Source organism: Prionailurus viverrinus, chromosome E1 (genome assembly GCF_022837055.1).
Source record: "Prionailurus viverrinus isolate Anna chromosome E1, UM_Priviv_1.0, whole genome shotgun sequence".
Classification (NCBI taxonomy): domain Eukaryota; kingdom Metazoa; phylum Chordata; class Mammalia; order Carnivora; family Felidae; genus Prionailurus; species Prionailurus viverrinus.
In genome coordinates this window covers 52686987-52713283 of record NC_062574.1, presented here as the reverse complement: position 1 = coordinate 52713283, position 26297 = coordinate 52686987, and the positions used below count along the sequence as shown (strand labels likewise).

The window sequence follows — 26297 nt, the reverse complement described above, 5'->3', positions numbered from 1 at the left end:
CAGGTCACGATCTCGCGGTCCGTGAGTTCGAGCCCCGCGTCGGGCTCTGGGCTGATGGCTCAGAGCCTGGAGCCTGTTTCCGATTCTGTGTCTCCCTCTCTCTCTGCCCCTCCCCCGTTCATGCTCTGTCTCTCTCTGTCCCAAAAATAAATAAACGTTGGAAAAAAAAAAAAATTTTTTTTAAAAAAAAGATTATTTGTTTTGAGAGAGATACAAGGGCAGAGAGAGAATCCCAAGCAGAGTCCACACCGTCAGCCCAGAGCCTGATGTAGGGCTCGATCTCACACACCATGAGATCATAACCTGAGCCGAAATCAAGAGTCAGATGCTCAACCGAGCCACCCAGGTGCCCCCAAAAAACACTTTTAAAAAGAAAAACAGTGCATTGTAATTGCAAAGTTCTTCAACTAGACAGAGAAGCCATCCTTAATTTCCAAAAACAACAGTATGGCCAATGGCATTAATGAACAAGTATCCTTCAAATCAGATCACAAACAGGACACAACTTTTATCTAGCTCCCTTCACCAACTTTGCACCCAAGGCAAAGACACTTTTCCTCCCCGCCCCCCACCCCCACCCCCACCCCGGGGTCAGGAAAGGTATGTGGTTGATGCTTACATTTTGGAATGGAACAGACCCAGAATGGAGGTTTCACGAGGAAAGGTACCCCCAATGCACCTCTCCTGGCCTAGCCTGCTGGACAACACCAACCACACCCCATGGGCCTGTTTTCATGCTTAGGTGCTAGGAGGGAGGGTGCAACTTCTCCCCGTTGAAGGAACTTCAAACTTCACTCGCTGCTCTAAGAGGCCCTTGAGCGATTTACCGTAGGCGTGTACACGTGTGTGGCGCACTGAAGACTGCTGGCCTCTGGGAACATTTCTACCCTCCTGTCACATTTTCTGGCACATGAGGTCCTCCTCATGGGCCCCTGTACACCAGGACACTGTGATGGACAAAAGACAGGAAGCCCCTGATGTAGTAGCAGGGGCACTGACACAGGGCTACCTGTGTCACACGTCAGACAGTTGTCATCCCATGTTACACACGAGAACCAGAATTCAAACAGGTTAGGTGGCAAGGCTGGAATGTAGCCCCCATGTGCCCAGTCCAGAGCCCACCCTCACCGTCTCCTGATGCAGTCAGTCAACATAATAAGACACATACGACCGCAGCAGGTTCCAGGTCCTGCCACACAGGATTGTGTCTCAAGATGTGTTACCAATGCAAATTACTTTAAATCCAAACCGTCTTAAACCACTAATTACACATCCAAATAAACTGAGTTTTTCCATCGGAAGCACTACCAAATGCTAGGTTAAGTAGAAGTTAACCCAGTTGTTGGGTTATTTTTAACTTAGTAAATTAACAACTACTTTAAAATAGCTGCCCTGTATTCCCAATATCTACAAATCAGTGACAAAATGTATCTCAATTTGGCAAAAGAAAGCACATTGTAGCCTTTAAAGAAAAGCACATAGTGGTCACTTAAAGCAATTAACTTGTACACTGAGCACTTTTCAAAGTGCAATACTCTGCCCTCTGCTACATATGTATACACCACCGCGCGTCACCCGCTGCTGGGTCCAGGAGTCCAGCCATCTTGGACCCCTGCTCTCAGCTTTTTTACAGAAACCGGTCAGTCTTCGGTCACAAAATGAAGGAATCTCAGCCAACCCTGCAGCCCTGGACCAAGAAAACACAACAGACCTCACCAGTGGGTCTGCTCTGGTCTTCAAACATGACATCCTCGTTGGATCTTCTCCTTCCGGGAGCCCTATCCTCCTTCACACCTGGTCTGTGTCCACTCCCTGGGCCAACCAGGCCTCGCTGCATCTCTCAGGGGTTCTTTCACCCACTTGCCCTAGTCACCCACAGGGTCTCACTCCTCCTAAGCCTACTCTTAACCTCCACTCTCCTTACAATAGCCCCCGGCCCACAAACTTCTTACACCCTCACCCCCCCTCACTCCCCAGCCCCACACCTCCAAGAGGTCCTGATGGTCAAGCCCATGGCTCCCCAGTCGCTGTCCTTTTCCTGGGGCCAACCCCTCTCTCGGTGCTCCACTTAGTCCCCTCTTTTGGATACTGATATTCTCTGGGAACCTTGGTTCCGCCCCACTCCATTTCTGAGCACAACCAAGTCACTGTGAGTTCCTTTGGTTTTTTGCTTGGAGTATTCACCTGGAAAGCTCCAGAAGCCACTCTCTGCTCACCCCTCTCCAGTCCTAACCCTCAAGAATGCCATCTCTGATTTAGCGAGAAAATCCTGAAACGTGACATTACCAAACTTAACCTGCAGGTTAAAACACACCACATAAGAAAGAGGGGTAGAGCTGTATCACTAACGGATTGGCAGCTAACTTAGCACAGGAGCAGGATCACTTTCCCAAATAAACGCAATTATAGTGTCACATGTTAAACAGTTCAGGGCAATAGCAGATTCAACTTCTTCTATGTCCATACACGGCTATTAGATATTCTAGGACTTTCCTGATCAAAAATATGTCAAATTCACTTGATGTTTCAAAGTACTTTAACAACCGTTAAAGACTTATTTTTATTTGTAAATTATGTGCAGTTTGCTACCCTAGCAACAATAAGAGCAACAACACAGCCAGACATTCCTGCCCAGCAAATCTTCCTAGATTTGCTGCCCACTCAGACCAGGTCCCTGGACAAATAAGGACCCTGTCCTCACAGAGGGCATTCTTCATTCTGTCACTGACCACCTTGAAAATGCTCCCCAACCAGGCCCAAGGTTCCTTCCAGCCTAAATTCCACCTTCTTCAGCACCAGGCTGCTGGCCCAGGGACAGCCACAAGGCCACCTCCACCCGCTCACTTTCAGGAGCTTCCCCTCCCCCACACGTAGCCCAGGGCCCTTCCACGGATCCCACCCCAAAGAACTCCCCAGTATCAATAACACCTGCACCTCCAGAGAGTGAGATGCTCCAAGAGAGGAAAAAGTTTGCATTTCTGTACCCACAGCCCCACATACTTGGCTGACAATCAAGGATTTGTGGAAATCGCCTGTTTGCTGGAAAACCACACACCCTGGCATGTGTGTGCACTCCACACACACTCAAGGGTCCCCACTGGGCTCACCAACCATCGTGGAAAAACCATATGTGTTCAGATCTTACCCAAACTGTTTTTTTTTTTATTTAAAAAAAAAAATTTTTTTTTTAACGTTTATTTATTTTTGGGACAGAGAGAGACAGAGCATGAACGGGGGAGGGCCAGAGAGAGAGGGAGACACAGAATCGGAAACAGGCTCCAGGTTCTGAGCCATCAGCCCAGAGCCCGACGCGGGGCTCGAACTCACGGACTGCGAGATCGTGACCTGGCTGAAGTCGGACGCTTAACCGACTGCGCCACCCAGGCGCCCCATTACCCAAACTGTTTAAAATACTCACAAGAGCCAATACACTGGATCACGGTCCTCGTTTGTCTCTGTTCCTCCTAAATTAACACACTATTTGACATTTTAATAAAATGATGAGCCATACTTTAAGACTAAATTACTTATGCACTCTCCCAAATTCTCTGCATGTAAATTTTCAACACTAACTACAAAATGCAAATTCACTCTAAAACTGGAATTGGACTAAAATCACGGTCATTCAAATAAGACACCAACCATGGATCGTGATTTTTTTTTTCATATATTTTTTTTAACTCGGTAGTGATTTTCAATTCAGTAGGCAAGTCTGAAATAAGCAATAAGAATATTTCAATCTCTGCATAATTTCTCTAAATTACACATTTTTTTAAACTTCTACAACTTGATTTTTTAACTTAAAAAGAACTTGTAACATAAAACTAAGTTTAGGTTCAAGAAAAAGATCCTTAAAACAATTTATCTGCGTTTAACTGGCACCAACTGTCTTTACACAGTCTATTGCATTAACCTGTGTCTGCTACCACTCTACACCAAAGATGCAGGAACGACCTCTACAAAAAGGGCGGTGCTACGAGGTCCCGCAAGTTATTCACTTACTTATTCCACGTTGTGAAAACGCCAAAATCCCTTCTGTGAAAAAACTCCTGGGCCATAAGAAGGGCAGGGCTCCTGGAAGCTGGGATGCAGGTCAGGGGCTCGGCCTCCACTGCACAACCTCTCTTACTCATTCCTTCCTCTGGGCACACTGTACCCCTCCGAAAGTCTGATTTCTGCTCCCTTGCCAAAGGCCAACTTATTTCCATATTTACTGAACATGCCAACACAAACAGGTTTGGCTGAAAATAAGAGACTTTTCCTTACAAACCTCAAAACCCTCGGAATAAAGACAGAAAATCCTTTGTTGTGACATCAAGTTACTTGTAAACAACAAACTGTCGGAGTAAAAGACAGCTGTCATGGGGCGCCTGCGTGGCTCAGTTGGTTAAGCGGCGGACGTCAGCTCAGGTCACGATCTTGTAGTTGACGAGTTCGAGCCCCGCGTCGGGCTCTGTGCTGACAGCTCAGAGCCTGGAACCTGCCTCCTGCTGCGATTCTGTCTCCCTCTCTCTCTGCACCGCCCCCTCTGCAGTCTGCCCCCCCCTCAAAAAATAAACATTAAAAAAAAAAAAGAAAAGACAGCCGTCAGGCCCTACCACTGGTTTCAGGCAGTCTGCAGTGTGCACACGCGCGTGCACACACGCACAGCCATCTCTGAAACACGCCCATCGGCTAAGCAACAGCACAGCACACACGGACCAAAGTCAAGGAAATCAGCGTCTCTAGCAACTGGAAGCAGTTAAAAATTCTCCGTTTGTGGACAAAGGCTCTATTTGCAACGATCTAGAAAGGAGCCCCTGAGGAATAATTAGCATTTCCTAGAGAGCAAGCTTGTTTTCCAAGCAAAGTAAATGATAACTTCATAAAACCAGAGAACCGACCTACGCCGTTTTGTAGCCAGGCTGACAACTCCCCACCAGGCGCACCTAACACCCCACGTGACCTTGTAATAGTTTCTAAATAATCAACTAACTTAAAAACAAAGTCATATTAAAAGTATCCAGTTTCCCCCCAAATTTCAAGGCGCAGAGCACAGATTTAAAATGTATCGTGCTTGAAAAGTTTCCAATTTACCGGGTTACTAATGGGGGGGGGGCGGGGGCAAAGAGTCCTTGCAGCTCAAAACAGACTCCCGAAGTACGTCGCTACTGAAAACCTGTACAACAAAAAGGAAGTATGAACGAGACGCCGCCGTAAGACGCAGATTTTAAGTTAAGAAAACACGCGTTACACCAACTAGACTTGACCGTCGGTGCCGAGAACTACCTGCATGTCGGTAACGAAAAACACACGCTAACTCCCCAGAACGCACCAGGGACTCCCGAAAGGGGGCACCGGCCCACGTGCACCGCCGCCCGAGCCTCCGCTCTGGGAAGGTGAGGCCGGGGTCTCGGGCAGGGTGGCGGTCGGCTACCGCTCCGGGGGTCCGCGGTCGGGGGCAGGAGGCCGTGCGGGTGGGGGCGGGGGTGGGGGCGGGGTCGTGCCTGGTGGGTCGCGGCCCGGGTCCCGGCCGTGGGAGCGGGTCTGGGTCGAGATCTGGGCCCTCCCGGCGGACAGGACCGACAAGGCCAGGGGCGCCGGATCGGGGGTCCCGCCCCCCCCCTCCCGCGCCCCCGGCCCACTCACACGCGCGGCAGCTGCAGCGGCGGCGCCCCGCGCCTCTGGAACACGCCGTCCACGAACACGCCGTTCTTGCCGAGGCAGCGCAGGTAGAAGTCGCCGCCGGTGTCGGGCCCGGGCTGCGCGGACGGCTCCGGGGCCGCCCCGCCATGGCCGCCGCCGCCCGGGGGCGTGAAGATCTCGAGGTGGCGCCGCGAGATGAAGCTCGAGTGGCCCATGCTCACGTCCACCGAGCCCTGCGACGAGTTGCGCCCGATGGTCACCGAGCGCTTCTTCATCAGGTACTCGAACTCGCGGCCCTCGAGGCGCGCCACGGCCCAGCCGCCCGGCGGGGACCCGCCGCCCGCGCCCCCGCCGCCCCCGGCCCCGCCGCCCGCGGGAGGCCCGCCCGCGCCCGGGAGCGCCGCGGCCGCCGCCATGGGCCTGCGAGGGCCCGGGCCGCCTTCCGCCGCCGCCGCCGCCGCCACGGAGCTGAGGGCCGCGCGAGGCCGCCGGCCGGCGAGCGACGAGCGGCGGCGAGGGGCGGGACACGCGCGGCGCGCTGCGAGCCGGCGGGCGCCGCTGACTGGCGGCCGCGCCGGCCTATGGGGGCGGCGCACAGCAGTGGGGCTACCGGCGGCCAGCCAATTGCGAGGCACGCCGGCCGAGCGCCCCGCACGTCCGGCCGCGGCGCCCGGCGCAGGCGCGGCTTCCAGCGGCCTGGAAAACCCGGGGCAGAGCGTGGCTGGCGCGGAGTCGCGGGACAGCTCGGGCCCGGGTCGAGGTCCGCGCGGGCTGGGCGGCCGCGGGGGGGGGGGGGGGGGGGAGCGCGTGACGTCTGCCGCGAGGGGCTGCGGCTCGGGCTCGGGCCGCGGGGTGGGTGGGGCGCGCACGGCCCGCGCTGGCATCCCGGCTGGCAGAGCTGGGAACCGCCTCCACGGCTGGAGGTCCGCGGGAGACCACCGACGGCTGGCTAAGTCAGCTCTGGGGTGCTGGGACGCGCGGCGCGGGGGCCCGGGGGCGCACGGGGCCGGGGCTGGGGGGGGGGGCCGCAGGGGGGTGGAGGGGCGGGGGCACAGGGGGCTGGGGCCGGGTGACCAGGAGCGCGGGAGGTCGGACACCTGTGCCTGAGAAGGTGCTGGAAGTGCCCGCAGGAAGACATTGGGACACCCCTCATCCCAGCGGAACTCTGACTTGTCTTGTGATCTGTGTCCGCAGTCTAGCATGAACTTTTCGAGCTGTGAGTATGGCAGAATGTGCTAGACAGGGAAAAGGACGTTTCATTAAATATTTATGTAGTGGTGGTCTTCAGGCAAGTGTGGAAATGTAAGTGGGGGAGCTTCTCGTTTAGAAACAAAATACAGGGGTACCTGACTGGCTTGACCTCCGGGTTGTAAATTCCAATCCCATGTTCTGTGTAGAGATTGCTTAAAAATAAAATCTTTTTGGGGGCCCCTGGGTGGCTAAGTCAGTTGAGCATCCCATTCTCGATTTGGCTCAGGTTATGATCCCAGGGTCATGAGATACAGCCCCTCCTCCAGCTCTGTGCTCACAGCGCTGAGCCTTCCTGGGATATTCTCTCTCTCTCTCTCTCTCTCTCTCTCTCTCTCTCTCAAATAAATAAACTTAAAAGTAAATAAACAAGGGGCGCCTGGGTGGTACAGTTTGTTGGGCGTCCAACTTTGGTTCAGGTCATGATCTCATGGCTTGTGAGTTTGAGCCCCTCATCAGGCTCTGTGCTGACAGCATGGAGCCTGCTTGGGATTCTGGGTCTTTCTCTCTCTCTCTGCCCATCCCCCAACTCATGCTCTGTCTCTCTGTCTCTCAAATATAAATAAAACATTTAAAAAAACATTAAAAATGAATAAAATCTTTTTAAAAATAAAAGCATAATAGTCGATTGAAAGAAAGGGCATATGATCAAGCATAACAAGTAACAAGTGTTTCCAAACCACTGATGACAGTGACTATGGACTGTGTTGTCTGCTCTTGTGTCCTGGGGCTTTGTCCCCTGCCTTGTGCTTAGGGCACACACTTCAGGGCATCATCCCTCTACTTGCCTTCCAGAAGTTTCACAGTAGTAATCAACTTATTGGTGTTTGGAGTGTGTGTGTATGCTGCTAACTTCTACAAGGCTAACTGGAAGCTGCTCACATGTTATCAGCACCAGGTATCCATCATGCAGGGAACCCAGATTTGCAGATATAAAGAGGATGCACCTGTAGCATTGCACTGACGCGTTTCAATTATACCCTTGCAGTGTAGACGCAAAGATAGGCAATGCCAAGCCCTGTACAAGTAGAAATGGTAAGAACCACATGGTTCTAGAAGAAAGCTCACCAAGTGCTGGGACAGTCGGAAAAGGCTCCAGATCAGAGACAGGGCTTGCACTGGGCCTTCCGTCCGTCACAAATGCTTGGTAAGTGTCCGCTGTATACAGGCACCAGCCAGAGTTTCGCAGACAGCAGTGAGCAAACCGGCAGCCATGCCCCGTCGCCGTGTGTGAAAGGAGAACCAAGAGGAAGCCAGCACGCAAGACCCCTCGCGACTGAGGGAAAAGCAGCACCAGAAGAGCTCGCAAGGTAGGTGGCCCGCTGCGCTTTGCATCAAGGAGCTGAAGGCAGAGGTATGGAAGACAGACACCCAGACCCGGCTTTTACAAAGATTTGTTCTTCCATCCAGAAGTGGACTGAGCATCTACAGTCTGCCAGACACAGGTGGAGAAAGAGAGCGGAGGCTTACGGAGGAACCGCCACCCCCACGTGAATCATCACAGCACAGCCAAAGAGCAGCACGTTCCGTAAAGCAGAGGGGCCAAGAGACGAGCCAGAAGGCCGGAGGAGGAGGAGGAGACCTCTGACCTGCAGGATCTGTACCAGGGACCACAGCAACCTCTGGGTGGAGAGCAAGGGCACAGCCCTGAGGAGGCGGAAGGGTGTGTCAGAGGCAGGAGAAGGCATTTCGGAAGGCTTGCTGCGCTGCTGGGCTCCTCGCTAAGGGAAATGGGAACCTCCAGGGCAGTTCAAGCAAGGAGTGATATGATCCAATTTAACTTAAAAAGATCAACCTTTTTGCTGTGGGACAAAATGGAAAACAGGGAGACCCATTTGTGTCTCTTGCAGTGAACCAGACTACGGTAAAGATAGCTGGACCCATGGTCCTCAAACCTTTTGCACAGTATCTAATAAACTAATTTTGTGAAAACTTATAAGCCCCCACGTTTAAGATAATGGCAAAATTTTACATTATGTTTAAAACGTTAAGTTTTTATTTTGAGAGAGAGCACGTGCGCGTGCACATGCGCAAGTGGGGGAGGGGGAGAGAGAGACTGAGCCACCCAGGCTCCCCAGAGACAATCTTAAACAGGCTCTATGCTCAGTGCAAAGGCCAGTGCAAGGCTCAATCCCAGGACCCTGGGATCATGACCTGGGCTGAGATCAAGAGTCGGATGTTCAACTGAGCCACCCAGGCACTGCCCCCATTATGTCTAAATAATTGCAATGAATGTAATTTCCCAGATATAAATATTGACTTTTAAAATTAGGGGCGCCTGGGTGGCGCAGCCGGTTAAGCGTCCGACTTCAGCCAGGTCACGATCTCGCGGTCCGTGAGTTCGAGCCCCACGTCAGGCTCTGGGCTGGTGGCTCAGAGCCTGGAGCCTGTTTCCGATTCTGTGTCTCCCTCTCTCTCTGCCCCTCCCCCGTTCATGCTCTGTCTCTCTCTGTCCCAAAAATAAATAAACGTTGAAAAAAAAATTAAAAAAATAAAATAAAATAAAATAGATCATGACATCATTCCTTAAATGTATGAAATGGATCCCGAATGCCATTTTGATTTGAAACCCACTAGCATATGTTTTTATAAACATACAAACAGTCTTCTTGGGTAACCAGAGTTTAATTAAATCCTTTACTCCTAAACTCATTTCCGTTCAAATTCTCCCACAAATTTTATCCTAAATTACAATGTTTATGCTTGAGTATTTATTGATGAACTTATGATTTGCCCCTGGAGAGAGACACACACATATGTGCACATTAATTTGCAATTCCTGCAGATGTAAGCCTCATATTAAAATATTTCTCTTGGATTGAATTACTATGGCAGCCATTATTAACATATGGTTGGTGAAAGCAATATTAACATCTATATGCAGGTTTCGATTAAGACTAAAAAATTGAGTATATTGGAGATTTGTCTCCTAATAGCATGTGGGGCCTTTTTTCCTTGAACCTAGCTCATACATCCGGTGGCGAGAATTACTGGAGTGGCAGGGTACAGAACCAATATTATCACTCGCCATAAATGCATACACATAAGTGAACAGAACAAGAGGAAGTTTTATTACAGCAACCTAACACCGTTCTGGGAACCTCTTCTGGTTGCAGGTGCTACGGGAGAGCTGACCAGAGACTGCAGACGCCTTGCAGGACTGGGAGGTGCTGGAACTTGGTGCAACCCAGGCAGCAGCTGAGACACCAGAAGGGCCACGCCCCAGGAGTCAGGGCAGGAGTAAGGGACAAAGTAAATTACCTGAAGTGAAGAGCTCATTGAATTTTCTGAACAATAGGGCACAGCTGAAGAGAGGGTTTTTCAACTCAAAGTTCCATCAGGAGAAAGCACCTGAAAACTCAGAAAAAAAAAAATCAAAATGAGAAAAAGATAACAGAAAGCAATGTTAGAGATGTGTGAACAGGATCGAATGGTCTGATGTACAACAGTCGAAAGTTGTACTTCCAGAAGGAAGGAGAAAGAAAATGGAGTAGAAATATTTGAAGAGAGAATGTGTAAGAATTTTACACAGTGGGGCGCCTGGTTAGCTCAGTCGGTTGAGTGTCCGACTCTTGATCTCATCTCAGGATGTGACCTCATGGTTTGTGAGATGGAGCCCTGCGTCAGGCTCCACGCTGGGAGTGGAGCCTGCTGGGGGTTCTCTCTCTGCTCCTTCCCTTCGCTTGTGCTCTCTCTCAAAATAAACATAAAGAATTTTACAAATTGATAAGAATACACCAACCACAGATCCAAAAAGTTTGGTAAACCCCAAAGAGAACAAATTCAAAGAAAAACATGTGGAGGCATATCACAGTCCAGCTTCTGAAAACCAAAGATAAGAATAAAAGTCCTAACAGGAGAGGCGCCTGGGTGGCTCAGTCGGTTAAACGTCTGACCTCGGCTCAGGTCATAATCTCACGGTTTGTGAGTTCAAGCCCCGTGTTGGGCTCTGTGCTGACAGCTCGGAGCCTAGAGCCTGCTTTGGATTCTGTGTCCCTCTCTCTCTCTGCCCCTTTCCCACTTATGCTCCGTCTCTGTCTCTCTCTCTCTCTCTCAAAAATAGACGTTAAAAAAAAAGTTCTAAAAGGAGACAAAATTGAAAAGACACATCACGTCCAGGGAGACTTCATGAGAGTGACTTATCACAAGCAGTGGTGCCAGGAGACAGAGACGGCATCGGCGAAATGCTGAATGTCAAGCGGTCCTCCAGACCGGTATTCAATACCTAACCAAAATATCCTTCAAAAAATAAAGACGTAATTAATTTTAACACACGTAAAAAAAGGTATTTTCAGATCAACAAAAGCTGAAGAATGTCACCGGAAGAGGCCTTCAGGAAAGTAATGACGTTTTTCAGGCCACAGGAAGGTGGCGGCAGTGGCATCCCAGACCTGCACGAGGGCACGAAGACCTGGGCAGACGATAGAGTGGGTGACTGCAAAAACATTTAAAATAACTTCTTTAAAAAATTATGGAACAAATGCTTGAAGCAGATTTTAAAGTCACACGTTCCGGGCTTTAGAGCAATGCTGCGCGATACAGTTTCTGATGCGTTCAGTCACGGTGCCTGCCCAGCACAGGAGCCGCCGCCCCGGGGGGAGCTCATGGGCACTTCCAGTGTGGCTAGTGGAACTGAGGAGCTGAACTTTAAGGCTGCATTTGGTTATAATTAATGTAATTGTATGTTTAAATAGCCACACGTGGCTAGTGGCTACCAGATCAGACAACGCAACCCACAGAAATAAAAAATACGATCACAAGAGAAGAAAAGATGAGGGAAGTCGGTGTTATTTCACTGTTTCGAGGTTCTTACCTGGTTAATCAAATGGTGTATGATTCCAAAGTGAGCCGTGGTAAGTGAAGGGTACTTACTGTAATTTATAGCTCAACCACTAAAGAAGTATAAATCTATATATTATATATGTTATATAATACCTACAGGTCAAAAAATATAAGGAGATAAGGTGGAATTTTAAAAATACGTGAATAGTCCAATAGGCCAGGAAGAAGACAAAAAGCTCAGATGGAACAAATACAGAACAAGGTTGTGGCTTTAAACCCAACTGTGTCAGTTACTATATTAAATGTGTACAATTAGAAGCTGGAAACTTTAGACTGAGTAGAAAGGAAAAGAGAAAAACCACCTGACCGATGAGTTTACAAAACACTCTTGCAATCGAAAGACGAAGACAAGCTGAAGGTACGAGGACGGGTAAAGCCGTGTCACGCAAACACCTGGCATCAGACCAGGCCGCCTCAGGTAAGGGCTGTCACAGGAGGCTGGTCCACGGGGTCAACTCAGCAATGAAATGCAAGAATCCTGGGTGCATATCATAACAGTCTCCAGGGCTCCTGGCTGGCTCAGTGGAGCGTGTGACTCTTGATCTCTGGGTTGTGGGTTCAGGCCCCACGTTGGGTGTAGAGATTGCTTAAAAAGACGAAATCCTTGGGGAGCCTGGGTGGCTCAGTCGGTTAAGTATCCAACTTTGGCTCTGGTCATTACCTCACAGTTCGTGAGTTCGAGCCCCGCATCGGGCTCTGTGCTGATAGCCCGGAGCCTGGAGCCTGCTTTGGATCCTGTGTCTCCCTCGTTCTCTGCCCCTCCCCCCCCTCACGCTCTGTCTCTCTCTCTCAAAAATAAACATTAAACTTTTTTTTTAAAGGATGAAATCTTTAACAAACCTAACATCCAAACGTTCAAAGCAAAAATCGACAGGTCTGAAATGAGATAGAAAAGAAGCTACAAATATAGTTCAAGATGTTAACATTTGGCTATGCAGTTACCAGAACGAGCAGGCAGAAAAGTCTAGAAGGCAGAGAAAGAACAACGAGGCCCGGACCTTCCAGTGTTTATGTCAGGCAGGCCTGGCTGGAGAAAGTGTCGTCAGAACCCTGTGCTAGTTGACAAACCACTTGTGCGGCGTTTTCTGCGCGCCAGGTACTGCTTTAAGGACTCTGTGGGTATTGACTCAGGCTGCCCTGTGATAGAGCTCTACTGGACAGAGGCTCCAAAGGCCTGTATCACACCCGGGCAGCGAGGGCACAGTGACCTGCCCCCTCCAGGCCAGCCTATACTGCCCTACACAGTAAGCAAAACTGAGGCTTCCTCTATATGCCACTCAGTAAAAAGGGTGCTAATTCTTAATGTTATAACTGTGAATTTTTATAGTCTCTAAGAAACATAAATCAGAAGAAAATCCGCCACTGCCGCTGGTTTCATTTAACAAGATAATACAATGCGATCGCAAGTCCTGTGGTCCTAAGAATGTCACCCCGTGTATCAGCATTTTCCCCTGAACTGAAACACCTTCAGAGGCTCGGCATTATGCACCAGGCGAAAGCCAGACCCAGCAGCCTGTGTTTCCTGCAAACAGACGTTCTCCCTGTCCAGCTCCGGCCCAGATTTCTGTTTCCTCGCACTGCTCCGGGGTGGTGTGGGTGACCTGTGCCCACCCCAGCTGCTGGGCTCTGCCTACGGCTTGCCTGTGCCATACTCCCCTCCAGACAGCCCCCTTCCCCGCCTATTCCCGCATCAGCCCTTGTTCGTACGGCTCTCCCGCCTGCAGCCAGGTACCCTCCTCCCCATCGATCCAATTCCCTCTTGACACAGTACAGTTGGCACTTGAACAACTCGAGGGGCAGGGGCGGGGCACCGACTCCCTTGACACCCCCAAAACTTTACTAATAGCCTGCTGTTGACGAGAAGCCTTACCAATAACATAAATGGTTGATCAACAATATGTTCCTTGTTCTGTTTTATATACTGCATTCTTACCAAAGAAAAGGAAGCTAGAATAAAAACAAATGTTAGTCAAATCCTAAGAAAAACATTGATGGTAGTGTTTTCGGAAAAAAAAAATCCACCTGTAAGGGGACTTATGCGTTTCAAACCTATGTTGTCCAAGGGTCCACTGCGTTTCCTCATTGTGGCCATTCTGTGCGCACAGGCCCCGGGCCCCAGGACTAACCTGTGTGTGTGTAACACTTATTTGACGTTTAATAACTTCTAGCCTGATGATGTTTCTTGCTGCCTTCCTTTCATTGTTACTTAGTTTCTGTGCTGTTAGGTCTTACCTTCCCAGCTGCTGGGGCCTCCAGTTACGGCCTCTGAGTGATTCAGTGCCAGTAGTAGATTGTCAGTATGTGTCAGTCTCACGAAATCCTGTAACTGTGTTGACTCGGCTGCCCAGCGCTCATATTGCGTTCAACTCATCGTGGCTGTGGGTACACAGAGGAGACAAATACTCTAAATGTTCTTATTTTGGCCAAGCTTTCCAAGAAGATATAAGCTATACTCATGAAAATACGGCCCTGCTGATAATACTGTAAATTTAAAAAGTATCGGGTGCCTGGGTGGCTCAGTCAGTTGAGCGTCCGACTTCAGCTCAGGTCATGATCTCACAGTTTGTGGGTTCGAGCCCCGCGTCGGGCTCGTGCTGACAGCTCAGAGCCTGGAGCCTGCTTCAGATCCTGTGTCTCCCCCTCTCTCTGCCCCTCCCCCCACTCATTCTCTCTCTCCCTCTCTCTCTCTCTCTCTAAAATGAATAAACATTAAAAAAATTTAAAAAATAAAAAGTATTATGGATGTAAGTACTATATTAAGTAAATAATAAATTTCACAATTTCTGGTTTTCTTCTTCATAGAAACACAAATACTACAGTATAAAAAACCATACATAAACCATCTGCTACCCAGCCTTCTGAGACGAATGAGCTGTTCTGGTTGATTAAACGTCCTGGGCTCTGGGGCAGGAGTAGGCTGTCGGGGTGTCCCTCTGCCAACATCTCCATAGCACCAGGCGAGGGGTAGGCATTTTGTATATTTGTCACATCCCTGAAAGGAATTGAGGTCTACTTGATAAATCCAAATTGATAGGATTATGAAGTTTCAGACAGTTGTAAACAATCACAACCACCTGACATCAAAACCTTTCTGATGGTTTCAGGGGTCCCCTGTTGCCCATGAGTATAATTACCAGTACCATTTTGTCCGTGTCATGGTAGATACACAGAAGTACCTATCAGCATAGAGCTCACCCCAGTTGGTGTAAGTAACTATATTGGTATATAGATCACTAAAGAAAAGCAACAGATTCTTGAATATTGATTTGCTGAACTTGTGCCCTGTTTGATCTATAGCGTATCATCCCAATCAAAACCTCATCTGGTTTTTCTTATAAAAGTTGACAAGATGATGTTTTTTAATTTTATTTTTCATTTTTTAAAACGTACATCCAAAGTAGTTAGCATATAGTGAAACAATGATTTCAGGAGTAGATTCCTTAATGCCCCTTACCCATTTAACCCACCCCCCTTCCACAACAAGATGATTTTTTTTATGTTTATTTTTGAGAGAGAGAGAGAGAGACAGCACGAGTGGGGGAGGGGCAGAGACAGAGAGACACAGAATCGGAAGCAGGCTCCAGGCTCCGAGCTGTCGGCACACAGCCCGACGCGGGGCTCGAACCCACAAACTATCAGATCGTGACCTGAGCCGAAGTTGGACACTCAACCGCCTGAGCCCCCCCCCCCAGGCGCCCCTGAAGAGAATTTAAAAGAACTCCTGAACCTCCATAATCTAAAAAAACCCTAAATTTCTAAAAATAGGCAAGAGACTGGAGCACTGCCTCACAGAGAAGATACACACACGGCAGCAAGCACGCGAACAGCGTGCAGCGTCATTAGTCACCAGGGAAGTGCAACCCGAAACCACAGAATGGCTACCGTTAGTCACGACCCACCTTCCCAAGTGCAGATGACACGTGAAGCAGGTAGAAGTCACACACTGTGGGGGGGGGGGGGGGTACAGAGTGGGGCCACCACTTTGGGAAACAGAGTGGCAGTTTCTTGTATGAAGTTACACACACACACACACACACACACACACACGCACCCACACGCCCTTACCACGTGGTCCAGGCGGTCCACCTTCGGAACTCACCCAAGAAGGCCTATGCCTGCGAAGTGGCTTGTACGACAATGTCCACAGCAGCTTTGTTCATAAAAATCAAAAGCAGAAACAACCCAAGTGCCGTCAGCAAGGAAGTGAAGAAACAAATCCTGTGCATCCAGGCGCTAGAGGGGCCGCGGGGAGGCAGAGCCGCCTCCTGGGCTCAAGTCTCCCCGCCCCAGGGAGGGGGGCCGCGCCGGCTCTCTCGCACGTGCCTTGTGGGCTTCCTCCGAAGCGTTTCGCTGAAAGTGCTTTGAGTTTCTACCAAAAGACACTTAGAACCTAGCAGAGTTTCGGGTGTACGTGCCCTCTGACCCCGTAACTGCGGTTCTGGAACTGGCAGAGCAGCGCACAGGCCTCTATTCCTGCCCTGCGTGAAGACAGAAAGTTTACCCGACTTCAATGTACACCAGCAGTGGCCAGTTGAGTGTCCACTGAGAAAGAAGCAGAGGGCGCATCTGCTGAGGTGCAGCGACAGGAGAGGTGGGTGCCCCGTGCGGTGCGTGCGGTGAGGACAGGCTGGCTTAGCACCTGGTAACCAAGAAAGGTCCGAACAACATCCACAAACCGCCAACAGGAGCTGCTCCCGTTTCCCAGGGTTCGGTCCTTTTCCGTTACAAAAATAGTAAGTATGTCTTCCTTTGTAATCTCAATTTAAAATTAATTCAGTTTGGAAAACATTATTGGATCGCTTAAGAGGTAAAAATTCGTGGGACGCCTGGGTGGCTCGGTCAGTTAAGCATCAGACTCTTGATTTTGGCTCAGGTCATGATCCCATGGTTCGTGGGTTTGAGCCCCAAGTCAGGCTCAGTGCTGACAGTGTGGAGCCCACTTGGGATTCTTTCTCTCCCTCTCCCTCTGCCCCTCCCCTCCCTCATTCTTTCTGTCTCTCTCTCAAAAATAAACATTAAAAAAGGTAAAATTTGGTAAAATGTTTTAAATCCCATCTGATTTTAGGAAAGGGTGAGTTTTATAGATGAATAATATACCTTCTTAATTGAATTTCATTCTAAACAAATGAGAGCGGCAGAGATAAATCTTAAAATACCAGTTTCTAACAGAAAATACCAAGAAAATCATTAAATTTACTGATATTAACTGGACCCGAAAGCGTGTGTTTCTAAGACCTCCTTCATCAAAACCTCTTTTCAGCAGACATCCCTCAGGAGCTCTGGAGATGGGGAGACACGTGTTCCGACCCCAGGTACTCCAGGGGCAGGAAGGGGGTCAGTGGGTGTGTCCGGATGTGCGCGCTGCATGCATGTCATAGAAGCCATCACATAGGCAGCTACGTGTATGTAGCTGCTGGGTTAAGGCAATGCTCCCCAGACAGGAAGCCCTCAGAAGGTGACCAGGGGTGGCCAGGCCCTACACCAGCTTCCGATGTTCTCAACCATGTTCATCTGAGCTCAAGAAGGAAAGAGAAGATGGCCTGGGTGAGGGTGGGCATGAAACCATGAGCCATGTGGCCCTCCTAGTGACCGGTGTCCCATGGCTGGCCACACGCAGACCAGCTGCCCTTAGCATCAGGGTCCAGCTATGTCTCCTCCTCCAGGCGACCTTTCTGAATCTCCGTGACAACGTTGGTGTCCCCAAAGGCACCCATGGAAAACATGCAAAACGTAGACTGTAGGACAGACGTGAACTCAACAGCGGAAGGCAGGTTCTGAACAGAGTGGCCTCTGCTGCATCAACTCAGCCGTTCCGGAGCTCCCCGTGGCCTCTCGGCATCCTGGACGTTGCTGGTCCTCCCATCCACTGAGAGGAGGGGCCTCCGGGCTGGCCTTGCCTCCTGTGCTACCGCACCCAGGCACTTGTTCATTCGCATGTCACTCAGCAGGCCGGGCCCTGTGCCGGATGCCAAGGGCCCGCTGAGAGCAGAGGGGACATGGGCTGCCTTTGTCAGGCCAACGGGGGCAGGAGGCTTAGATGCAAGGCATCAGCACACCTCATCTGGAGCAGCAGCCCAAGTTCCCTCACCCACAGCCAGCCCCTTCCCCGAGACCCTCCCCACACGCATGCCCAGCCACCCCCATGCAGGAGCCTGCTCCCATCAGCCCCCCTGCCACCTGCCACACAGTGACAACTGTTCCTTCGTTGGAGCCGCCTCATTCCCAGCTCACAGAGGGACAATCAGTGTGCACATGCATTCTCCTTTTTTAGGAGACCTTAAAAGGTTATTTATTTTGAGAGAGTGGGGGAGGGACAGAGAGAGAGAGCGAGAGAGAGGGAGAATCCCAAGCAGGCTCCGTGCTCAGCACAGCGCCCAAGCAGGGCTTGGTCCCAAGACAGGGAGATCACTACCTGAGCCACCCAGGCGTGCTGTGCACATGCGTTCTCCTGTGGGACTCAGCCCAGGTGGATTTCCTGACTGTCCTCAGCACTTGCCTGATGCAGAGTAAGTTTGAGAAAGTGACATAATGAGTAAACAGTAACTCCAGTTGGTTGCCGCTCGTTGGCCCACGCAGAAGCCTTCCTGAGCTCAGGAGGGTCGGGATGAAACCCCGCCTCATCCTGGAGGCCCTTGATCTGGGGGTGGGACGTGGGCGAGAACAGGTGCATGAGAGCAAGGCCGTGCTTTGAGGCCTCCTGATGGTAAACATCAAAGCTGTCCTGGGGCATGCGGCCTGGACCCGACGGCCTGTCTAAGTATCTAGCTAACAGAAATAATCCAAAAGCTTTCTCTTTGAAGTCCATTTCAACTCAACAATATCTGTGGAAAGCTACACCCATAGGAGACACTGCTTCATTTAGGAAACAAAATACAAGAAAACAGAGATTCTGGCTCTAGTGAATGGGTAACGAAGAGACAAATGCCACAATTTCTGGTACTGGAGAGTGAGTTACAGACAGGCGAGGAGAGGCTAGAAGAAGCTGCTGACTCTGGACCAGAGGCGGGTCTCGTTCAACCTTCATGTGGACAAAAAGACAAGCATGAAAAATGACTTCTTTTAAAGTAGGCTTCATTGGGGCGCCTGGGTGGCTCAGTCGGTTAAGCGTCCGACTTTGGCTCAGGTCATGATCTCACAGTCTGTGAGTTCGAGCCCAGCGTCGGGCTCTGTGCTGACAGCTCAGAGCCTGGAGCCTGCTTCAGATTCTGTGTCTTCCTCTCTCTCTGCCCCTCCCCTGTTCATGCTCTGTCTCTCTCTGTCTCAAAAATAAATAAACATTAAAAAAAAATTTTTTTTAAATAAAATAAAATAAAGTAGGCTTCATGCCCAGCGTGGAGCCCAACGCAGGGCTTAAACTCACGACCCTGACATCAAGACCTGAGCAGAGATCATGAATTGAATGCTTAGGTGACTGAGCCACCCAGGCACCCTGTTAGACACAGAGACAATCAGAGATGAGCCCAAATCCCCAGGTTCACGCACACTTGTGTTTCCTAGCCCTGCACCCCGAGACGGTGCAGGCACAGAGACGTCCCCCGGGTCAGTCCCTGAACCCCGAGACAGCACAGGCACAGGGACACCATCTACACCATGTAGTAGCAGCAAACACCACACTCCAAGAAAAGAACCAAAACTCCTTGGGGAAATGTGAAGGAACCACTAAACTGTTTTCCAAAGTGGCCACAACCTTCTAGGTTCCCACCAGCCACATATGAGGGTTCCTGTTGCCCCCACCTTCCCAATGCGTGGCGAGGGCAGTCTTTTCGTGGGTGTGCTGCGTTTCCCCCATGTCTAAGGACGCTGGGCATCTCGTCCGGGGCCGACTGGCCGTGAGCAGACCAAGGGTCACTGGTGGTGTTTTCAGGACCAGAGAGATGTGCGTGTGTATGTGCCGAGGGGGCCTTAGCGGAGAGGGGAAAGTTGGAAGCGTGAATGGGTCCGGGTCCCTGCCTCCCACAGCGGGGCGGGGGGGAGCGGGTCTCCCGGAGCAGAGATTGCCAGGTCCAGTCTAAGGCTCTGGCTGCTACTGCAGCTGTGAGCAACGCTAGGCCACGGTGGCCGTCCGCTTCTGCCTCGGACAGTGCCAGCGGCTGCCCCGGGCACTTCGTACACACTGTCTCATTAAACCCCCAGCCACCATGGGTTGACCGTCGAGACTCTCACTCAAGATGGTGGGGAGCGAAAAGCCTGGCACGCGGGCAGGTCCTGGGCTCAGCTGGGATGCCCACTCCAGGGCCACCCCCAGGAAGCAGGGTGGAAGAAAGGTGAACACAGCCCCGCTCGGGGGCCCGGAGCGGAGACCGTGGGGGATGCCGCTTGGGGTCCGCAGCACGCTCCACCTAGCCGTGCTCCGGCCAGCTGCCTGGGTGCTCACCTGGCCAGAGGTTGCCCCAAGGGGGTCCGGTCCTCCAGCCCCCGACTCCAGGTGCCTGTGGAGTGAGGGATGTCCCAACTGAGCGCAGGACCCATCCCGGGAAAGCAGGTGGGACGGGAGCACTCTCGTGCAGGGACACACTCTGCACAGGTAGCCCACACTGTCCCAGCAAGTATCTTCCCCTCTTAGTTTCTCGGGAGGCCTGCGCTCGGGGGACACCCCCGCAGCCGCAGCAGCGAGCGCACCGGGGCCAACCCAAAGTCTTTGTAGCCAGACACTGCAGGTCAAGTCTTAGCAAATCTGAAGCATCTCGTCCAGACAAAGTCTGGAAGTTCCAGAAGAAATGACACTTGAACTGGTAACAATGCAGCAAAAAGGCCTGAAGAAATACGTGGCCGGTGACAGACCGCCACACAGGCACGTTAGTCCCTGAATGTGGCCCGTGGGCATTCCATCACACCGTCACGGAGCTCAGCACTGCATGGAGGAAATTTTACTTTGTAGTACCTTTTTTAAAGTTTATTTATTTACTTGGGGTGGGGAGGGGCAGAGAGAGGCAGAGAGAGAATCCCAAGCAGGTGCAGAGCACCATGCAGGGCTCAGTCTCATGACCCTGGGATCATGACCTGAGCTGAAATCTAGAATCTTACATTCAACCTAGTGAGCCACCCAGGCGCCCCTGGGGCAATTTAAAAATGCATCTGAGGGGGCACCTGGATGGCTCAGTCAATTAAAAGTCTGACTCTTGATCTCAGCTCAGGTCTTGATCTCAGGGTTGTGAGTTCAAGCCCCATATTTGGCTTTGCACTGGGTGTGGCACTTACTTAAAAATGCATTTGAGGGGCGCCTGAGTGGCGCAGTCGGTTAAGCGTCTGACTTCAGCCAGGTCACGATCTCGCGGTCCGTGAGTTCGAGCCCCGCGTCAGGCTCTGGGCTGATGGCTCAGAGCCTGGAGCCTGTTTCCGATTCTGTGTCTCCCTCTCTCTCTGCCCCTCCCCCGTTCATGCTCTGTCTCTCTCTGTCCCCCCAAAAAATAAATAAACGTTGAAAAAATAATAATTAAAAAAATGCATTTGAGCTGCGTTGTGTTTGCCGTAAGTTCAGATTAACGTTGCATACTTTAGAATTACTGATCATAGAAAAATCAAACACAACCAGAAGGAAATATGTTACTGAAAGGAAAAACTGAAGCAAAAAGTCTGGTAGAAGACTTCAAAAACTCAAAAGTGTATCACAATGTCAACCAAACACTAGTGGTCAGTATCATGAAGGTAAAGAATCTTGATAACTAAGAAAATATGGATAATGGAAGCGACGACAGTGAAATGAAGAATACTGTGAGAGCAGGACACCCCTCAACAGGAAGCAAAAAAGCAGAAGGAACGTGGTGGTGACCGACTGCATGGAAACTACGACACACCCAGCCAGCAGGGCGCCGAGGGTGGGCCTAGACCGCTGACTTTGAAGTCTCTTGACCTCATGGAGTACCATGATGCTGCATTACACCTGTTACGATAAGCTATCATTCCCCCCAAGCCTATTTAGTGAAAAATCCATTTGTTTCAAATCATGATTCCATTTACAGAGATCCAGTAAATGTACAATGGGCAAAGATGCTTCTCAAAACATTTGAAAGAACTTTTTTTAATTAGTTGCCCTGTATTTTTAAAAAAGATTTTAAGTAATCTCTACACCCAACATGGGCCTCGAACTTACAACCCCGAAATCAAGAGTCACATGCTCCACTGACTGAGCCAGCCAGGCACCCCCGAAAGATCTTTTTTTTTTTTCAATTTTAACATTTATTTATTTTTAAGAGAGAGAGACAGAACATGAGCGGAGGAGGGGCAGAGAGAGAGGCAGCTGCAGAATCAGAAGCAGGTCCCAGGCTCTGAGCTGTCAACACAGAGCCCGATGCGGGGCTCGAACTCCAGAGCTGTGAGATCATGACCTGAACTGATGCTGGACACTTAACCAAATGAACTGAAATGAATGCCCCTTCAATTAAAAAAAATTTTTTTTAATTAAATTTTTATTAAAAAATTTTTCTTGAGGGGGTGCCTGGGTGGCTCAGTTGGTTGAGCATCCGATTGAGGCTCAGGTCATGATCTCGCTGTTCCTGAGTTCAGGCCCCACATAGGGCTCTGTGCTGACAGCTCGGAGCCTGGGGCCTGCTTGGGATTCTGTGTCTCCCTCTCTCTCTTCTGCTCTGTCTTTCTCTCTCAAAAATAAATAAAAACATTAAAAAAATAAAAAATACATATTTTTAAACATTTATTTATTTTTGATAGACAGAGAGAGAACACACAAGTCGGGGAGGGGCAGACAGAGAGGGAGACACAGAATCCGAAGCAGGCTCCAGGCTCTGAGCTGGCAGCACAGAGCCCGACACGGGGCTCGAACTCACGAACCACAAGATCACCACCTGAGCTGAAGCCAACTGAGCTACCCAGGCGCCCCGAAAAATCTATTTTTTAGCAGGAAAACTGCTACATGATGTTGACTAGCTTGTTCCAAGACTAAAGGTTGCCTATATTGTTTTGCTTGTAATTGGCTTTCAAGACAGACATCACTTACATCAGACAGACTCACAAAAATCACGAAGACCGCGCAGAGTATGTGGACTGTGTTCACTTGGGTCACACACAAACCACAGAAAGAGTGAGCTTAAAAAAAATGTTTTTAATGTTTATTTATTTTTGAGACAGAGGCAGAGCATGAATGGGGGAGGGTCACAGAGAGAGGGAGACACAGAACGGGAAGCAGGCTCCAGGCTCCAAGCTCCAAGCTGTCAGCACAGAGCCCGATGCGGGGCTTGAACTCATGGACCATGAGATCATGACCTGAGCTGAAGTCGGCCGCTTAACCGACTGAGCCACCCAGGTGTCCCAAGAGTGAGCTTTTTTTTTTTTTTTTTTTTAATTTATTTTTGGGACAGAGAGAGACAGAGCATGAACGGGGGAGGGGCAGAGAGAGAGGGAGACACAGAATCGGAAACAGGCTCCAGGCTCCGAGCCATCAGCCCAGAGCCCGACGCGGGGCTCGAACTCCCGGACCGCGAGATCGTGACCTGGCTGAAGTCGGACGCTTAACCGACTGCGCCACCCAGGTGCCCCAAGAGTGAGCTTTTTATTTTTATTTTTATTTTTTTTTTAATTTTTTTTTCAACGTTTATTTATTTTTTTTGGGGACAGAGAGAGACAGAGCATGAACGGGGGAGGGGCAGAGAGAGAGGGAGACACAGAATCGGAAACAGGCTCCAGGCTCTGAGCCATCAGCCCAGAGCCTGACGCGGGGCTCGAACTCCCGGACTGCGAGATCGTGACCTGGCTGAAGTCGGACGCTTAACCGACTGCGCCACCCAGGCGCCCCAAGAGTGAGCTTTTTAAAGGACAGTGGAAACAATGTCTGTGAGCCAATTAATGAGCGTGAATGAATCAAACGTGGGAAACCGTTTCCATCGCTTCCTAATGAAACACTGCAGTCAACGATGCCACTCTGAGGGCATTGCAGATTTGAGACTAGTGTCTGCAGTCACGTACCTGAAGCACCTGAAATCCCTCAGATCATACGTGTTTTGGCCAAATCCAAAAGCAATGCTGGAATGCACGTGGCATTACCAGTAAGAATGCACAGCTGACATACTGCTCAGCCATGAAAAAGAATGAAATCTTGCCATCTGCAATGACGTCGACGTCGACGTCGACGTCGACGTCTGGAGCTAGAATGTATTATGCCAAGTGAAGTAAGTCAATCAGAGAAAGACAAACACCATCATGATTTCACCCACGTTGATTTAAGAAACAAAACAGATGAACATATGGGAAGGGAGGGAAACAAACCATAAGAGACTCTTAAACACAGAGAACAAACAGAGTTGCTGGAGGGGAGGTGGGTGAGGGGAATGGGCTCAATGGGGGATGGGCCTTAAGGAGGGCATTTGTTCTTTTTTTTAAATTAAAAAAAATTTTTTTTAATGTTTACTTATTTTTGAGAGAGACAGAGCACGAGCGGGAGAGGAGCAAAGAGAGAGGGAGACACAGAAGCTGAAGCAGGCTCCAGGCTCTGAGCTGTCAGCACAGAGCCCGACATGGGGCTCGAACCCACGAACCACAAGATCATGACCTGAGCCGAAGTCACATGCTTACCGGTCTGAGCACCCCCCAGGCACCTCAGGAGGGCACTTGTTCTGGGGAGCACTGGGTGTTGCATGCAAGTGACGAATCACTGAATTCTACTCCTGAAACCAACAGTGCAGGTAAGTTAACTAAAAATTTTAAAAAGAAAAAAAAGAATGCACAGCTGACAATCTTTTCTCTATTAATAATTAAAAAAACATTTTTAACGTTTATTATTTTTTTTATTAAATTTTTTTTTCAACGTTTATTTATTTTTAAGACAGAGACAGAGCACGAACAGGGGAGGGGCAGAGAGAGAGGAAGACACAGAATCGGAAGCAGGCTCCAGGCTCTCAGCTGTCAGCACAGAGCCCGACGCGGGGCTCGAACCCACGGACCATGAGATCATGACCTGAGCCGAAGTCGGACGCTTAACCGACCAAGCCACCCAGGCGCCCCAATAATAATTTTTAAAAAACAAAATTTGATCAACTGCCCTATGGTCAAAACTGAATTATCTTTCTATCCACTCTATAAAAAATAGTGTTTGGGGCACGTGGGTGGCTCAGTCAGTTGAGAGTGAGAGTTGGGATTTCGGCTCAGGTCACGATCTCTGACCTGAGAGATCCACCCCTGCGTCGGGCTCTGCACTGAGCGGGCAGCCTGCTTAAGATTCTCATAAATAAATCGGTAGATAGATAAGTAAAGTGTTAGCAAATCTTTGCCTTGTCAACAGGAAAAGTCTGCATCAAAAATTTTTGGAGAAAACGCGTGAGCGGTGCGTCACGCGGTTAATCAGTGAGCTGTTTTATTAATTGCATGAAGTCTGTGGTATTTATCAGCTCTGTACAACGTGACGTTTGTTGTTACTACTGTTCTTACTCTAATCAACGCTCACCTTCACTCCGAATTTTCCATTTTTCATACAAAGGGAGCTCCGAAGGGCAGGCGCCACCCATCCTGCGCTGGCCCCGCCTCCCGGACCCTGACCTGCCGGGGGCGCCCCGGTGGCCGAGTCGGGGAGAGTAAGTCGCCGCCGCCCCGCGAGGGTAGGAGCCCTGAGGAGCCCGCGCCCCTTCCCACCGCCTTGGCCGCGCCCCTGCCCCTCACCCACCCTGCCCCTGCCCCGCCGCCCAACCCCGCGCCCCTGCCCCCAGCGCCCCGCCCCGGTCCCCACCCCCCGTCTCCCCGCCCCTCCGACGGGCCCCGGGGAACGCGCCCGCACGCGGCCTCACCGCCCTCCGCACTCCGCACCATGAGGTGCGCACGCGTGAACGTACGCGCGCTCTCCAGGGTGGGGCGGCAGCGCGAGGGCGCCGCGAGGTTACGCACGGACACGTGACCCGCTGCCCACGTGACTGCCGACCGCCGGGCGGTGCGTCGAGCCTGCGGCAGAGCGGAGTCCCGAGAGTGGTTCTCGCCGTGTCTGCTGTCCTCTCCGCACGCAGACGCGGGCTGTGACGGGCTCGGGATGCGCTTGCCCAGCGGGTGGACGTGGCTTATCGCTGACGACCGGGACGTGCTCCTCGTCGGCAACTGGGCGGTGTCTGACGTCAGCCGCTTTGCTCCTGTGCCCTCGCGTGCAAGACCGTCCCGAGGAGACGGGCTCGGATGCTCCTTTCCAGGGCCACTGCCTCTACGTGGTGGGGCACTGAAGGGACAACAGTGTCCCGTGGGCAACGGCCCGCTGCCTGCCGCTAACTGTGGGGCGCGCGGTTTGACCCTAAGCGGTGCTGCCCAGGCTGCAGGGACGGTGGGTCCTGAACGGGAAACACGAGTCCCGGTCCGGAATTAGGATCTCTTCTGACATGGCCTCGCACGTCTCCTGCAGGGAAAGCATCAGTGAGGTCACCTGCCTTTCGGGTGGCTGATGGTCGCCGCCTCCCCCCCCCCACCCCCCCCCCTCCCCCCGCCACTACCAGTAGTGGGATTTACATTTGGCCACTAAAGCGTATAAACAGGAGTCAGAGGGCAGGCGTGGTAGGGAAAGGAGGAGTCCGTGTTGTTGAGCCTCCTTCCTTGTCCCCGGGCCATTTTGGTTCGGAGTTAATCAGGCTTCACTAGGATAGCTGCAGAAAGGGTCTGACGGA

General features: G+C 50.9%; 1 protein-coding gene and 2 long non-coding RNA genes across 8 annotated transcripts in view; 1 reads left to right on the top strand and 2 right to left on the bottom strand.

The window, feature by feature from the left end:
* Positions 1-6041, bottom strand: part of FOXK2 (forkhead box K2) — a 69070-nt gene extending 63029 nt beyond the window's left edge. For all 3 annotated transcript variants that reach the window (XR_007146658.1, XR_007146657.1, XM_047831710.1), the window contains exon 1: positions 5629-6041. Coding sequence is in view for 1 of the 3 variants with exons in the window: in XM_047831710.1 (XP_047687666.1) it covers positions 5629-6041 (413 nt within the window). In the remaining 2 variants the exon portion in view is untranslated. The remainder of the gene's footprint in view (positions 1-5628) is intronic.
* Positions 6042-6666: 625 nt separating this feature from the next.
* On the top strand, positions 6667-10820 carry LOC125151172 (uncharacterized). 4 transcript variants are annotated; one of them, XR_007146661.1, is made up of 3 exons: positions 6667-6841; positions 7669-8183; positions 8284-8961. It is a non-coding gene; the product is annotated as an uncharacterized LOC125151172 (long non-coding RNA). The 4 variants fall into 4 exon arrangements; XR_007146660.1 differs by lacking the exon at positions 6667-6841 and adding an exon at positions 9990-10820 and having other exon boundaries at positions 7378-8183; positions 8284-8536; XR_007146659.1 differs by lacking the exon at positions 6667-6841 and adding an exon at positions 9990-10820 and having other exon boundaries at positions 7378-8183; positions 8284-8737.
* LOC125151173 (uncharacterized) lies at positions 10107-15947 on the bottom strand. The gene is made up of 3 exons (XR_007146663.1): positions 15781-15947; positions 13948-14091; positions 10107-10224 (listed from the first exon to the last, which is right to left on the bottom strand). It is a non-coding gene; the product is annotated as an uncharacterized LOC125151173 (long non-coding RNA).
* Between the last annotated feature and the right edge of the window lie 10350 nt (positions 15948-26297).